This window comes from Opisthocomus hoazin, chromosome 4 (genome assembly GCF_030867145.1).
Source record: "Opisthocomus hoazin isolate bOpiHoa1 chromosome 4, bOpiHoa1.hap1, whole genome shotgun sequence".
NCBI classification, from domain to species: Eukaryota; Metazoa; Chordata; class Aves; order Opisthocomiformes; family Opisthocomidae; genus Opisthocomus; species Opisthocomus hoazin.
Window position 1 is genome coordinate 15,081,653 of NC_134417.1, and position 17,164 is coordinate 15,098,816.

Here is a 17,164-nt window from a genome sequence, read left to right on the forward strand (position 1 = left end):
ACTTCTGACAGAGCAACAGCTTGAACAATTTCACCTTCTAACATGCTACAGCACTAAGGTGATAGCAAATACAAGCAAGATTTGCGTACACAGAAATCTGCATGGGTGTTCCATTCCAGCACTGCAGCATAAAGAATCATGACAATCTCTGTATCCTTTCAGCTTCTTCCCTTTGTTTCCATATAGTATTTTATACTGAAAAATTACTGAGGACAGCCTTGTTCAGTAAAAGGTCTGTGATCACAGCCATATAGAACATATACCACTTCTAATAAACTACAGCTTTAATAATAGTTATTTTACTACATAGGACCTATCTTGCAAGGCCTTTACAATGCATTTTATTTACATTACTGAATAAAAATTAGCAAGTGATTGATCACAGTCTGTAAATATTTCTGTAAGGGAAGATGAATTACTGAACTCATTACAAAATAGAACAGGATCCAACCACTCTAAACATTAAAAAAAAAAACCCCAAACAAATACATCGAAGATGGTAAGTCACTGCATGGGCATCCTATCAAGAAAAGTGATAGAATCCTTCAAGATTTAAGACACTTTGAATCTTCATGTCAGGATGAAAGTAGGTGGTTTTTTTTTTTTTTTCTTTAAGCCACTTATTAAGCTCTATAGAAAAATACATTTAATTCCATTATGCAGGTGATCAGAGAGTGTTTCCTAGCCTGGAAATCAAGAAGCATGTCTGTACACAAGACAGCAGTAACTGGAAATACAGTAGTGCAGTCCAGCACGGTAGTTTGTAATCAGAACTGTAGTCAAACCTCTACTTGCTCTCCAGGCTTTGGAAACGGGCAGGTTTCTGCTTCTCTGTCAATGGAGTTCTCTAATCAGATGCTTCCTGAGGAAATGAAAGTAAAAGGAAAATATGGGAAGCTATTTTTTTTAGCTGCTGTTTTTTCAGATAGTCATACATGCTAAGTTCTTGTGAGGTACCCCAATATCTGAGTAATCTTCACCACTGTACATTCCATCTGTGTGAGGAAGCATGACTGGAATATTTCCTAAAGCACCTCAGGACCTAGAAACACATTCCAAACAGTCAAAGAAAACTCGTGCTGCAACTCTGCAAAAACACAGAGGTATCACCACAGACTGAGTTCATATGGCAACAACTTCACTGACTTTAACATCTCACTGACATCTCCAGGACCAAATCGCACCACGAACAGAGTTCTAACTGACTACAGGGCCCTGTGTCGGACTAAGAGATCCCATATTTCAACATTTCTCAACTGAAGAAATTAAATCTCTTGCATCTTTCTTTTTTAAATACAATTGTTAAGAGTAAGTTACATTTAAGATACACGAAAATTAAATTCTCTAAATTTTAGCTTTGGAAATACACCATACCCTAGTTTAGGTTCAAACTATACTCAGTCAAAAAAATTGATTAATATATCCTTAATACTGAAGTAGAGCATACCAGTACGTTTGTAAAAACTAAGAACCTCACTTGGTATTTTCACCCTCTAACTTAACTAGGCTTGCTTTTGACACTTCTGCACATTTCCAAGTTTTTCATCGCTCTCATGGTCTGGTAATTTAGGATGAGGTTACTAGTAACCACTAAGAAGGAATAATTCTTGACATTTTAAAAAACACCATTGCTACCTTTTTCATGAAGAAGTGACAGAAAAACCCTTGGCCGTTAATATTTAAACATTGGCTCACAAACATCCCATTTAATGAAAACCAGAAATATCTTACCATATCTACATGACAGTGAAGAACATGCTTTGGAAATCAAATATCCATTCATTGAGTAATTATATTTGCATTTGTTGATCTCCCCCAATCTCAAAAAGCCCACAGAAATTACAGATTAGCCTTTGCTCCTTACAATAAACTGCTTTATGCAGAATCTGAAGTTTATGTAATACAGAAAAATATCCTGAACTTGTGCAAAACAGTTTGAGATAACATACTTTTCAGTATCACATGCATTTTAGAGACAGTTCAAATAATTTTTACTACCTAAAAATTGTTGTAATAGTCAGCACATCCTTCTTGTGCTGCTTAATATAACTACAGCTAACTATCTAGTAACACAGTCCTTACAAGCAGCAATTCTTAAGTGGCCAGCTAATAGCACTTATGAAGCCATTTTTACTTTTGTTATGTGATGCGAACTTACTAGTGAGATAAACATAACTTGCCATAACTCTTCTTTCCTCAAACTTTAACTTAAAATCCTATAAAAACCAGCATAAAATTACCCGTTGTTTATCTGTCCAGACCATCTCTGGTTAGTTTAATCATGAAATCAAGTTAATGCAGAGTTCTAATCTTTCACTGATCTTAACATGCCTGTATCTGCAATTTAAGCTTTGTGGAGCAAATATGCAGCACCTTCAATACCAGTTTTACACTGAGTATTTTTTTTTTCAGTTGATTTTGTAAAATTTTTCTTCATCTAAAAGAAAGAAAAAAAGAAAAAGATATATTCCTGAATTCATGGGTTGGTAAGCTGACTGCACTATAATTCTCAAACCCATTGTCCCACTAAGCATGTTTATTTTAAATGCACCTGAAACTAATACTCCATAACCTGTCTTCATTTATATTTTTAATATCAGTTCATTATCTACACTTCCAGAGATACAAGCTTTCAACACGAGATTTTGTTAAGACACCTTTGTCTAAATGTACTGCATATATGGTACGGTAATCATTAATTTATATAGTAAAAGATAACACAGTACAGTTACCATTAACCTGGTGCTGACACAGCACTTCTGAATCAGACATTTTAATATCATTAACAGTATACTTCTTCACAATTTAACAAACGAGAAAAAGAAGGCCAAAGTGACTTCTGAATTTGGTGCAATAGCACTGTCTTCAAAACCCATATTTTATTATTACTTCAGTTACATTTTTATTCAATAAATACCTAGTTTTAATGGAATACATCACGCTAAGTCTTGGATGAGCAGCACAGAGAAGTCAGAACTAAAACTGTAAAAACATCACACTAAAAGAGATGAACGCTGGGCCACTGGATGCGACATTTTGCAACATTTACATTACACAGAGGTTTCAAACAGTGATCTAGGTAAATGCAAAAGTTATTTTTTGTTGTTTTCGTTTTTTGTTTGTTTGTTTTTTATAAAGAGGGATTTAACACAAGTACAGACTTATCTCACGTGCTATACAACCTAAGGACTCTACTTTCAGAATTGTGCAAACATATTTCTGACGTTATCTTCAGAGAACGATGATGACGCAAGACATTTTTTCATTTTTCCATTCTCAAACACTCATTTGCAGGAAGTAGTTTTAAACAGAAGATTCCAAAACATTCAGTTAGATCACCTTGAAATACTTAACTTTTCAACACCATTTTATGAATAGCTCTTTGCTAACTTGTTGTCCACTTGACTAAACATTTCATGTCTGAACGTTTGGGGAAACATCAAATTTTGTATTGTCTCCTCTGAGAGCAAACAGAAACAGTATCTGTTGGAAAATGTTCAGATTCCTCTCTTTTAATTGCCACACATCAAAATAAACAGGCTTTTCAAAAGGGAAAAATAAACCTACATCAATTTTTCAATGTATATTACTCAGCAACTGCACAATAAACTGTTTCAGGCCTAATATCTTCTTCCACAGAAGTATTCAGAACTGTATCCAGACAATTTATGGCAAAATGTGGGCAGAAAAATATGGTGGTGATTAATCACCAGGCACCTATGATACAGAGCCTGTATCATGCTTACATTTGTCAGAAGTGACATTTCTATGGCAAAACTGAAAGGCAGTAAAAGAAAGACTACTTACTATTTTTACTATACTGAGTGACAGAAATCAAGCGGGTGTGGAAGGACCTTGTGCATAACATTCTTATAAAAGCAGTTTTGGTCTTACAATAGCTATTAGAAAAAAGAAATTAATTATAGTTTTCCTTTTTTAGTTAAGTAGGTTGGACAAGTTGGAATTGTACAGAGTATCTTTCTACATTTCAGATGTACTCGATCAGGTTGCTTTGGACCTATGCTGAAGGGAGGTGTTAACAAGGAAATCAGAGTCTGTGCAATCCCAGAAATGAAATGTAATCGGCTATGATTCAAGAGCAACAACACATATTAGGAAAGAAAAGGTAAAAGGAGCAGCTGTTGACATTATTTCCTGAGCCAAACCTTTTAAGGTGTCAGTGAACAGCAGTCTGTATTTTCACTTGAAAGCACTACAAGAATTGCTTGGATGATGTCTCTCAAGAGTTTAGGAGTTTAACAAAATCCACAACTTCCTCTCAAGATCTCAGTACCATGCTTTTAAATCTGTATCAGAGAATGCTTCAGCACAGAGTATAACAAATACAAATGGCATTACTCAGAGGGGTGTTTTAATGTACATACAAATACTAAAATTTTATGTCAAACTCCCAGGATCATTTGCAGGCAAGAAAATGACAACAGATAAAATCATTTTATGAATCTGATTCAGCTCTACCATACAAGACAGATGCCAAAAAATAAAGGCTTTTCTTCCTTTCGTGGGGAAAAAAAACGAACAACCTTAAATGTACAACTTCAGCAAGCTCCCAAGCTATCTCCTTGACACATGTCAGATTTTTCTGCCATGTGCATTTAGCTTCAAAAATTAAAGAGCAGGTGGATTTTAACTGAACTTCTCAATCCTGTGAGACATTATTTTCTTTCTCTTCCAACATTTCAGGATGCTCCCCAAAAGACAGGAAAGAAACCGGGACACAAAAGCCATTTCAATTCAGTCTCCTTTGTGCAAGGTATCCTGGAAAAGGCTGCATTCCTGTATAAATCTGCTGTTGAAAGAGAAAGGAGATTATTTTAAAATGTGTGCAAATATATGACAGAACATATGTTTATGTTTTTGAGAATACAGAAGAAAGAAATTTGGAAACTACCTGCATGCAAATATTTTTGCTAACAATACACAGTGCCTTTCAGGGAAAAAAAAAAAAATCAAAATGATTTTATCAACAAGTGTTCCCTTAATTTTGATTCTCACTTTTTGTGCCTTCTTTCTCTTAACACAGATAAAAATAATGAACTGAGAGGAATCAAGTAGCCTACACTATTTCACAATACCTATATAACTAGACAGTAACTGTATTTCTACTTAAGTTTCGTATCTGCTTGTAGCGTAAAAGCTGAAAGCAGAGTTCTGCAGATTAGAAGCAAGAAGCAGCAGCAGCCAGTCACTGGAATAAAATAAAAAGGAGTTTTCACAAAGTCTGAATGGAAAACGTGTGCATCTAGAAGAGATGGATAATCATTTTATACTGAACAATGAGAAAATTGTCTCAATCTTTTTATGATCTAAACATTATTACCTGCTTGAATGATCTACTTTTCTTGATGGAGGGCTTCTATGAAGGCTTCAAGTTTTTCCTGTATTTCCCGAACTTTTTCTGGAGGAATTAAAAAGATCACCATTCAAATACTGACTACTTAATTGAGGACATGCCCAGAAAGTGAAAAACCAAACCACCCCAAACTTGCAAACATGAACAGACTTTGTCAATATTACCCTATGCATTTAGTTGCTTAACTACTAAGATTTACAACATTTTTGTACATCGGAAGAAATGAAACCCTGCCCCATTTGAAGAACTTCTACAAACATATTTTATGATTGTCATGCTAATTTAATAATTTTTAAATTTACTAAAGCAATCCAATACTAGAAATGTTGTGTTTCAAAAACCTGAAATTTCCATTAGATCATGCACAGCAGAACGACTGTACACCTGCCGTTACATGTACGGAGTTGTTAACTTTTAAATAATGCCCACTAATCCCTTTCTCTTTTAACCAAACATCCTTACTCTCCACAGCGTCACAAACACTACTGATCATTCTAAAAAGAGTTGAAAGCTAGTGCCCTTTCAGCAGGGCGAATTTCAGGGAACCAAACGTCAGTTTTCAAGACGCCTATTCGAAAGGGCATGCACAATGTTAAGAATGTTTACAACTTGCACTTTATTTCCTTCCATTTCAGTAGTAACCAGATGGATGTGGGCTGAATCTTATTTTATATAAATACTAAAAGCTGGGAGCTTATTTCTCTACAAAACCATCACTTGAACACAACTACAAATAGTTACTAAAAAAAAAAAAGGCAACACTGATTGGGAAAAATTCAGGGGTTTAGGCCTCTTTCCACTCTTTTCTCAATTCCATACAACACTTGTCATCATATAACCTATTTGATTTATTAAATTGCTTAAGAAGCAAGATTTAGAACATAGCTGGAATCCAAAGCCTGCGAGATTTCCTGCTTCTTTCTCACCACATCCTGAATTGAAGCTCCTTCTGTGTGTGATTAGAGCCATGAAAAACACACACTTCAGAAATATGAAGGAACAGGGAGAGAGCAGTAGGACAGGCAGAAATAAGTTAGATGAGCATAAACACAGACAAAAAAAATTTTTTCAAGCTAAAAATATGACTGGATTGAAGTCGTATGTTTCCTTGTATGAGACACAAGGTTTGATTTTTTTTAAAAATATTTTATTAATGTTTCTTCTCTTTAGCAATACCATATGTTATAAACTTGCTTTGCTGAGCTGAAATAACAACATAACAGAAAGAAAAATAAAACAATCAGCTTTAAACAAGATACATAAGCATGAGTGGGAAAAAAAAAAAAAAAGTCACCTCCAAAGAGAATGCTCTATGGATGTAGCTAAGGGAACTAAAAGTTTCATCCAGCAACAAAGTGACAATCCCACAGACAGTTATGAAACCTATTTTAGAGTAATTATACTAATAATGGTAATATATAATAAAAACTCAACAAAATTCCGTAGCTCTGTTCTAACAGAAGTAAAAAATTTTAGTTAGAATTTGAAATAAAATATGGAAAATAGCCTGCCTGAGGATGAAGAAACCTCAAACTTGTATCTTTATCACGCAGTTCTTAGGTGCCGAAGGGCAAGCCACTTCTACTTTCAACACTTCAGTGTCCCCTTCCCCAGAGGTCCTTATCTACACACATAGATACACCGAGAGGCTGAATCACACTCTGGGTCCTAAAACGAACACCCAAGAACTTTCTTGAATTTCAGCTGATTTTGTTTTTTTAAAGTACTTTGATATTAAATGAAGATTACAGTCAGTGTGAGGGCAAAAGTTGTATCTTGGAAGTTAATAAACAGCAGTAGCTGATTTTTACCAGGGGGAAACAAACAAACAAAAAATTTCCTCTATTCAGTTCACCAGAGAGAGTCTTTGAAAGCTGCCAATGAAAAAAAAGTAATGCCATGATCACTTCTCCTTACAAAGCACATTCAAAGTGTTTTCATTACTATCTTTTTAAATAAAAAGAGAATATGTATTGTTTGCATGTCAGTATATAAATCTCTTGTGTAATGAAAACATTAATTCTATGACATATATTTAGGCAACTGCCTAGCTCGGCTTCCAACACTGATGCTCTATGTATATTCACGAAATTGGCCTTTGAAATAACGTCCTGTTATCTTGGACAGAGTTGATATATTTTTGGAAATTATTAATCCTGCACCTCACCCTCCAAAATGAGCAGCAGTTGCCAGTGATAACTGGAGATTAGATCTAACGACCCAGAAGATCCATTCATGTTGTGCTTTCAATAGCTTTACTTTTGATGTGGATTTTTTTTTAATTGCTATGTGCTTTCCGCAATTATGTTCTTTGTATTGATCAAGCCATTAGACTTAGTTAAAGCAGGCAGATTTAGCAGTATTAAATGTAAATATTTTCCCTTCTCAACCTCTTGCTAATGAAATATTCCAGTCCTGAAAATTAACAGCATCAGCAAAAATCTATAATTATTATTTCATCCTTAAAAAAGGTTTGTGCCAACAAAATCTATTTTCATTTTCTGATTAGGGTATATTAAAATAACAGGATAGCAAGTATGTATTCCACCAGAATATACTGAATCAGCTGTGTTTGCTCAGAGAACAGACATACTAAAATTGCATCCATATTATGAGCACTTTATTAGTTTTTATAATTGGCCTGAATTGAAATGATTGCTTAACTGTAATAATTATGAGGTCCTGAGGTAATTTAATACCTTGGAAAAACATGCTGGCGACTCTTAAAAAAGAACAGTTACAATGACTGCCAAATAGCTGCAATTATTCATGCTATGCCCTGTATTCTTAGCAGTATTAAAGCCTTTTGCAGCAGCAGAACCAAGCCAACCTGTGACATTTTCCCCCAAGTCCATTCTGTAGCACAGAGAAGCAGTCTGCTACATTGGTTTACTTTTCAAATAGGTTAACAGCAGAGTTATGCATTTACACAACACTAATCTTAATAAACCAGTAAACATAAATGTTCGGGCAGAGCTCTTCTAATGAGTGTAATTGCAGGGTCTGCAATTCTGGGATAACTGCCCGTAATTTCATCAGCACCATGTGACATTGCATTTGGAACAACAATTAATTGTTCCAATTTAAGAGTCAGATGTTACCCATCTTTATCTGGGGAAGTTCTCTCCTCTGTGAAATGCACAACCTGTGTACCCACATTTGCAGGGGTTTGATCAACACCTAGATCAAAATATTAGTGACTTACACTTGTAAATTATAGTACATTTTGTTTCGAGGAAGGTTTATCAACATGCCAAACCCAAAACATCATTTGGGTTTCAGATAAGCATACTTACTACCTAAGTAAATTAAGGGGTAGATAAAGGTGATCCCTGTTGCTCCTTCTTGGTTTTGTGATACTGCGTTCCACTACGTACAAGTAAGCCACAGATTAAAAGCATTCAGACCTGCTAGCAAATTACTTTTGTTTTGGTTGAACTACCCAAGCACCCTGACACAACAGCCCAGTATCATAGAAGGCTGTTGAAGTGCTACACTCTTATTCTACAGTACTGCAGACTTTTAAATATCTGCTATCGCTTACACTGGATTCTAGAAAGATGACGTGGTCTTTGGTAGTTTTAATACACACCTCAAGTTACAAACACATAATTCTTCCAGCACCTGCTAAACAATGATCAAAAATCAGATGAAATCAATGAAGAATAACTGTAACTAAACCCCTGTTTCCATCTTTAGAACAGTAAAGTTCACAGGCCTAGGGGCAATGAATGGCTATTCTACTTCCCATTTACCCTGTGTTTACCTAAAAGATAAGCTGGTTCATACATCAAGTCACTATGCCTCTTGATCTGGTCATGAATATTCCCATAATCCTCCCTCCATATCCCATAAAACTTCACTGACAGAATGAGGAAATTCTTTATTCAGATGTCTTGAGATCCTCATTCATGCTCAGTCTGTCCTTATCTCCATGTGAAATGATACTGCTACCCACTCATTTTCTCTTCATTAATCCTGTGATCCTAAAAGGCTCAAAACCAGACTAATTGATCTGTAATGAGGATTTGGATGCACTGTGAACGCAGAAGGATGCAGTCACAGATAAAGTTTGCTTTGCTTAATATCATAAGCTGGTCAGAAGGGAAACTCCTAAAATATTCACTCTTACAGCTAGTGTTGCTTACTGATTGCTGCCTTAGATACCTGAGCGTATCTACTAATTAAACATGCAGAAACTGGGGAATCACTGCTAAAATGAAACAGCTGAAGTTATCAAATGTATCTGAGATAAGGACAAAAAAAACCCTCAAAATAATATTAAACACAAATTGCAAAATCAAAGTACATTAGTGATTTATTTTAACCATGCTCTAACTAGCCAGAAAAAGCTTTCTAGATATTTTCCAGCTGCATTAATTGGTTTAATAAAAGATGTGGCCTCTGCCTGCAAAACCTGTCATGCTTGTGCTTCTGAAGATAAATGAATTTTGAGGCACTAAAATCATACATACTTACCTGTAAAATACCAATGGTTTTAGCACAGAATTTTGAAGACATTCATATCTGTCTGTGCCACAACAGGGAGAAAACTGCGTAAATATTTTAGGCAAATCAAAAAGCTTTCCCTTCCCCTGTTTACAAGTTTGCCCATATGACATCAGATTTCAGTTGCAGCATCAAGAAAAATTGTAAAATCTTTCTGGACACAGATCGATCTTTATTTTGTACTCTGATGAAACTTTCAGCACGAAACAATCACAATAAAAATGTGTTAATACATCATTATAAATCCTCCTCTTCCACATTAAAGCGATTTCTACCCCCAACTAATGTTTACAAGGCTTTGATATTTGAAAGCTCATAGTTGTTTCTCCTTTTGCTCTGGACTGTGCTTAAACTTCAGTGTTCCCCTCCCCCTCTTTTTTTTAATCTTCCTTCCTTTCTTAATCCCTTCCTTGCCTATAAACATTCTCACTGCTTGCTGTGCTACTTCTGTGTTATGGTTAATTAACCAGAGAGGCAGAAATGTTGAATTTACCGCTGTGAATGCATCATCTTTCCTCTAGTGAAAAGGAAAGCCCAGTCTGTAGTCAGAGTTCATCAGAATGCCCAGAAGTACACCATTAAAAACCGGAAATGTCAATCCACAGTTTTCTATTGAAAGTTGAATTTTAGCTTAGGGCTACCTAAGACACAAACCCCACAGTTGTACACAACCCCCCAAGAACAGTCAGGTGGAGAACGGGGTGGGGGAAGGAAAATCATCTCTTTGGAGTTCAGCCTTTTGTACCACATTCCTGAATTTTCTAAGGGCCAGGGAAAAGCTTTCCTTCTTATTGAAATAGTATGAGGCAGCACACTCGCAGCCACTCCAAATAATGCCCCAGAAAGCAGACTTTCCACCCGCAGTTACAAGACCTGCATCAACACGCTTTCTCATGGCTGACACAACCCCAGCCTAACAGCTACTATCATTTACTGAGCATTGCAAGGTCAAGTCCTGCTGAATTTCAGAAAATCCTTTGAAACTACCCATCACATTTTTCGCCAGTTTCCTCTTGTTCACGTACCATATTTTTCTCTGGACGAGGCCAAGAGGAAAGCTGAAGTTTTTTCTGGGGGGAGAGGAGGGGAGGGGGAAGGCAAAACCACCCAGGCTGCCCTTAAAGAGACAGAACACCATTTATCAGCTGCAAAGACAGATTTATAAGTAGAAGGCCCCCTCTGTTCCTTTAAGGCTGCAAAACAGATGGGAAGTGAATGGACAGTCAAAGGGTCAAGAAAACACATGGGAGGTGCTGCTTGTCTTCTGTATGTATGTTCCCAGCATAAGAAAGAGGTCAAGATTGTAACTGCATGGCTGGGTGCAGGAAAGGCCTTTTCTTTAAGCTGTTACAAAGACAAACGCTGTTCTTCATCCTGCTGTCAAACTGCTATAAATATTGGTTTGTCAAGAGAGTTTCAGCAGCTAAAAGTTTTTTAAAAAAGGCTGAGCAGGAAGATGAATCATGTGAATGATTCTTAAACAATTAGCTCATTAGTGTAATAAAAGCACTGTAGAACCTTGAAAAGTTTAAATGGAATTTATAATAGTCCATGTAGTAAATCCATGAATCATTAAAAATATACAGCCTTTAAAATGCAAGCTTGCAGAAAATAGCTAGCATAGTCTTTAGTTACTACCAGTTAGATTGAATGAAAATGCTAACTGATGCTACATCGTAGTAGCTTTCCTTTGTTGCTACAAAATGTTTCTTACACATATTGCAATCTATAATGAGATTTGAATCTGCAGCCAGTTTAATGGAGTTCTTTCTATAAATTCTGATTTCAAAGTATGCTCACTGAAATAGGATAACTATGATATAAAGACATTGTAAAGGCATTTATAAATCAGGCTTCCCCTCTCAGACATACAAAGCTAGACCATCACATTCACCAGAGTTACTGACAACTTTCCTACTTGCCTTAAATCCCTTTGCCACCTTGAGATAAAAGGTATTTTAATCTGAGCAAAATCTAGAATAGCTGTACTCCAGTTCTCAGTTCCAGAAAGACAACGAGAAGGACAGGGGCATGCTCCCACTATCCAAGTGCATCAGGTAAGATGCTTTCATTATTAAACAGACTAAGACAGTATTTCAGTGTCCTTTCAGAAATATTTACTTTAAACCCTACAACCAGACAAGAGTGCTAAACATATTATTTAAATATCACTATCGAAAGCTCCAAGAGTCAGTCAACATATCAATTTCATGGATATGAGTTCATCAATAACTGCCTGCTGGTGACCTGGTTGAAACTCTCCTTTTGCATGGCATTAACAGGAAAAAAAAAAAAAAAAAAAAAAAATCAAGGAGCCCGTTTCCTACAAAGACATATATAGTGCACATTTTTTCTTTTCCCTGTTGTAAGTGAATCCTCCTCTAAAACAGGAAAAGATCACCTCCAGACTGTGTATTTAGCCTGCTGCAGAAACATAATAAAATCGTAGTCTCAAGAAGTCATTTTAGACAGAAAAAAAAATTACAGCTGTCATCACTGCAATTACTTTTGTTGCAAGTATTAATATCATTATTAATTATGAATCCCTGCATATCATATCTGAGCAAAGCTATCAGCTGCCTGTACAAAGCAGTATCACCTTTATTTTAGACTACAGATAACCAGGCAGCAGAAGAGAGTTTGTCTGAAAACATTTCAGCTATTTTTACAACGTATTGAGCATTGGAACCTTATTTTAGCATTACTAATAATGCTTTTTAGCACCAGAAACAGGAATTGTGCATTGTGCTGATGAAATTGCAGATTACTAATCAATCAATGTCTTGACCTACGGCTGCCCCAGATTCACAAGCGAGACCTCTGCAGCTTAATGAAACGGCTTCGGCAACACATTTCCCCCTCCTGAGTTGAACAGAACAGAAGCTGACTGTATTTCTTGGAGCGGTCCCCGGGGCTCCTCAGGCTGGCAAGCACGAAGTCCTTCTGTCTCCGACGGAGCACATGAGAACAGAGGTATTGGGCTGAAGCCAGACAACTATGCAGACTACTGACTTTACAAGATATGCTTCTACAGGCTATTACAGATCAGTCCCGCTTGTCCACAGAAAAGAAACTAAATATTACCAAATCATGATTTGAGGTCACAAACTAGTATACATTTCTATTCTGTCATTAAGGCTAGCTTAATGTACAAATGATTATTAATCTCTATTAAGCTGCAAGTTTGAGAGAGTCATGATGTCTACAACAGCAAGGTAGGACTTCAGCATCTTTCAGTTCTCTGTCTCTACCTTAGATTTTTCATTAAAACTGTTCTAGTAACTCAATCGTTGAACAGAATTTAGCTGCGCTGCTTGCTGTGCAGATAGAAGCAGCTTAGTAGCAGAATGACAAGGCAAGCTCATAAAACAGTCTCTCATCTTGAATCAGACTTATGGACACAGAAAGATTTAATTTCAAAATCAAAACTGTTAAGCTACAATGAATCAGAACATGATGCTCATTATTTTGGGTGGAAATAGTGAAAAGTATAAAGGCAAACCAGAAATGATTCATCTAGTTATGTAACAAAAATTTTACTTATGCAGAAAGGACATATACAGCTATCAAGGTATATTACTTATATAAAGGCTACTGTAACCTTAAGGCTGTAAAACTGTAAAGACATCTTAACATAAGAAATAACTGATATACGTTGGTTCTCCACCCAAAATAAAACACACTTAGTGGTTAGCCATGTAATAAAATAATATGCTATCAGGGTTATTTCCATGAAAGTGTCTCTAAAAATGTTGGAAAACGAAATGGTGATGAGATAAATTTTTAGATCATCATAATAATAAACTTAATTTTTGACAGCCAGAAACTTAAGCCATCAGGCCCTGAAGAGAAACAAGTTGTTCTATTATTTGTTCTTAGTTTGTTATCATTCCTAGCTAAAAATATTTCCCTCCCTTTTGTTTTCATATAGACTTCTAAATTGGAAGCAGAGTGAACTGCAACATTATCAATGTGCAACATACACGACAGTGACTTCTCCAGCTTTTGGAAATGTGAATAGTACACTCCACAGTTCCATACTAGTTCAAAACACATACATTCGTCAGTTTAAAAGTTTGCATTGGTACAAATAGTAATCTCTCCATAAGTACTTATTTAAATCTTGATTAATAGGTACCTCCATAAGCAACTAAAAAGAAGACTGAATCCAGTTAGATATTTTGATCCTTGCATCATTAAGGAAATTTTAGGAAAAAAATAAGTTCTTGGCAGACAACACCAGAATGACCCTCAAGTACAAGAGACATGGGTCTAGGATAAGATTAACAGGCATTAAATATGTCATTACTCATGTAGCAGTTTATCATTATTTTTCAATGTCAACTTTAAGTGATAGGCTTCGCTTAGTCAGTGACAAATGTGCTGAACTTTGTAAGGATCTGTTTTAGAACCTGGACATCAGTGCCTAACTCTTCATCAATAACTTTCAGAAATCACAGCAGACAGACTTTGGTCATCTGGGATTCTTAAGTTAAGTAAACCATCACTCCATCACAGGAGGTTTATAAGTGATGTATGTTTTCTCTTGAGGATTACTTCCCTCTCTGAGAAGATGCAGCTTTTTAAAGCACTTTCTGCCATGACACAAAGCAGGAACTACCTTATCTGCACTTTGACACAGACCATCCTACACATTCTTCTGGTTTTAATTCATTAGTTTTGTGCAGCTGCCTCAAAACTCAGAGAGAAAAAAAAAAACAAAAGACATTCAACTGGTGTCTGTCATATCAAAGCCCGCTTGCTTGGGTTAATTTCATAAATTCCCTACATGGAATTAAAAACATGATAATCATGCAAAACCAATTGATTTGCATTCTAACAGAGTACCAGAAAGTTAGCAAAACTACTAAAAATAATGGGATGCATTGTTGTTGACTTGGTCACGTTCAGAGGTAGGGGAAATCGAAGACACAACCGCACAGACTGATTGGAAGCGCACTGCCCTCTGACTTCCCATGCCACGGAGCACCCGGCCCTCTGCAGAGCTCAAAGGGAGCATGGGAGTCACACTGCCACCAGCAAACCGGTGACACCAGCACAAGCTTGAACTCAGACACAGATGGCCCACACAAGCACTTCATTTGACTGATTTGAGATCTGGGCAGAAATGAATGTGCTCTAAATGACAACCAGCCTCTGATAAGGTGGCAGGCCACATTAACGTCCCGGGGGAAGCTGCTGGCAGGGGACCGTGAAGATGGCAGCTACCCTGCGCATGCTTCTCAGAAGCTGGAGATCTGTTCAGTGATTCCCAGAGGGAAATGGCTGCTCTGCTTTCACCTGGTTAGAAGGCCACAGCATCTCCCGGTGCAACCCTCTGCTAGTGCAGGATCAGACTCTGAGTGCTCTTCACAGCTACAACCAGCTGAAAGGAGCAACGCAAGACTGCTGCCACTCCTGTGAACTGTCTTACAATGATGAAGTGACCATATTTTTACTTATGTAGCTTCTAAAACTCCAATATTTAAGCATTATGGAAAAAATGAGAGCACGAAATAACCATAATTCTGCAGATTCTAATAAAATTACTCTCCATTTGGATTTCCTAGTGTGCTTTCCTGTTTCTCATGTGTCTCTGAGCAGTAGGAGCAACACATGGGCTCTGCATTCAAATATCTTCAAAATTACACCTTTTTTCTGTATCTTGTAAATACCGAAATCCCCATTGGTTCTGAACAAGGACCTTAAGCATTCATTTAAGGACTATTAACCAATGCCTTTTGAGCTGTTTCGTCTGCCTCTGGTTTCTTGGGGAAAATTACTTAAGATCTGCTTATTTGAGAGAAGATCGTTCCCGCTACAGCTGAGCTTTGCCCCCTATGAAATGCTGTGACCTTCTAAAAAAGCTGAAGCTCATACTAGGAGGGAAAATGGAAGCAAAGGCTTTAGAAAGCCAAGTCAAAGCACGGTTTAAGGAGAACACGTAATCAACAACGTCATGTAGGACAGAGGTCAAATCAAAATACTGTTGGCAGTCATTTCAAGGGACTGAAATTTAATTAGGCTACAGTAATGACCACAATAAAGGATTAGTTTCATACAACATTTTTATTCTGCAGCTAACAGCAATGAAAGAAAAAAAGAGTAATCACAGAGCAAGTCATTATCTGCAAAGTGTCGCTCATGGAATTTATCTCCAACTGCACAAATGCATAACAAAAAAAGGAGACTCATTTGGATTTAAATCAGTTTGTTACATACAACAGACACAACAGAGCCCACTCAGCCAAATACATCACAGGAATTTCAGCTCCTGAGTCAGCAACTTGCATATAGAAGTACCAACCTTAGCTAACTCCATTAAAAAGGTGAGTTTATTATATTCATATAGGATATTAAATTATTCAGGCTCAGAATTTGCAAAAGGTTTACATTCAACACTTATGGGTTCAACACAAGAGAAAAAGTTAATTTAATGCAGTGACTTTAAAGCAATGACTTTAGATATAAAACTTGAAAGTATTTTACTGTAACACTAGTTTATTTAGGTTTTACATGTTTTAGTCTTTACAAGAAAATAATGAACTTCTGCAAACTGTTGTATTTCATACCTTATAAATGTGTGACAGAATTTAAACAAATGGCCCTCAACTATCTTTTCTTTATGTGAGGGCTCACTCCTCAAAAGTTTCAAAAAGCTTTTGTGCAGAGTGAAGTCTCAGCTAGCCCATGACACCTGTACAGGTGTCAACATTACTGACAAATGAACTCGGAGGCTGAGCCCTTCACATTCATACCTAGTAATTTCAGGATCAAGTTTCCACAGGCATTCCACAAGTCCCTTCCCACCTCCTGCCACTGACTCTGTGTAAATGCACATGGTTTTACTTATAATTTGGTAAAGTTCTGGGTTTTCTTTTCCTTTTTTAACTTGTGAGGAAACAGAATATTGGATGAATAGTACGCTGACCTAGGAAAGATGCTTTGTGTGTACTATTCTTAAATGTATTTATCCTGTGCATATAAAAGATGCCTTTGCAACACCCATAATTTAGCTGTTTAAAAGTAATATAGATAAGAAATAAGTGAAGACAGAACATGCATATTTCTTTGGGGTCTGTGTAATTTCATCTCTAGTGAAGTCAATGGCAAAGCTCCTGCTGACTGTCTGAAGCTAGGATTCACCTTAAGTATTCAACGTACATGTACACCACCTAGCATGTTTTAAATGCTACTGCAATACGAATACGTGTAGCTTAGGTTTAGGATAAGACACTAGAAGATCCCATTTCCTTTCTGAAATGATTAACGCATTCAGTT

The 17,164-nt window shown here is 36.5% G+C and overlaps 1 protein-coding gene across 5 annotated transcripts in view; it reads right to left on the reverse strand.

The window, feature by feature from the left end:
• Nucleotides 1-3,496: 3,496 nt before the first annotated feature.
• OPA1 (OPA1 mitochondrial dynamin like GTPase) overlaps nt 3,497-17,164 on the reverse strand; it is a 55,793-nt gene continuing 42,125 nt past the window's right edge. For 4 of the 5 annotated variants that reach the window (XM_075418069.1, XM_075418074.1, XM_075418072.1 and 1 more), the window contains 2 exons: nt 5,342-5,419; nt 3,497-4,810 (listed from right to left, as the gene is read on the reverse strand). In XM_075418069.1, coding sequence (XP_075274184.1) covers nt 5,355-5,419 — 65 coding nt within the window. In that variant the 3' untranslated portion in view covers nt 3,497-4,810; nt 5,342-5,354. The remainder of the gene's footprint in view (nt 4,811-5,341; nt 5,420-17,164) is intronic. The other variant, XM_075418070.1, reaches the window with a different exon arrangement.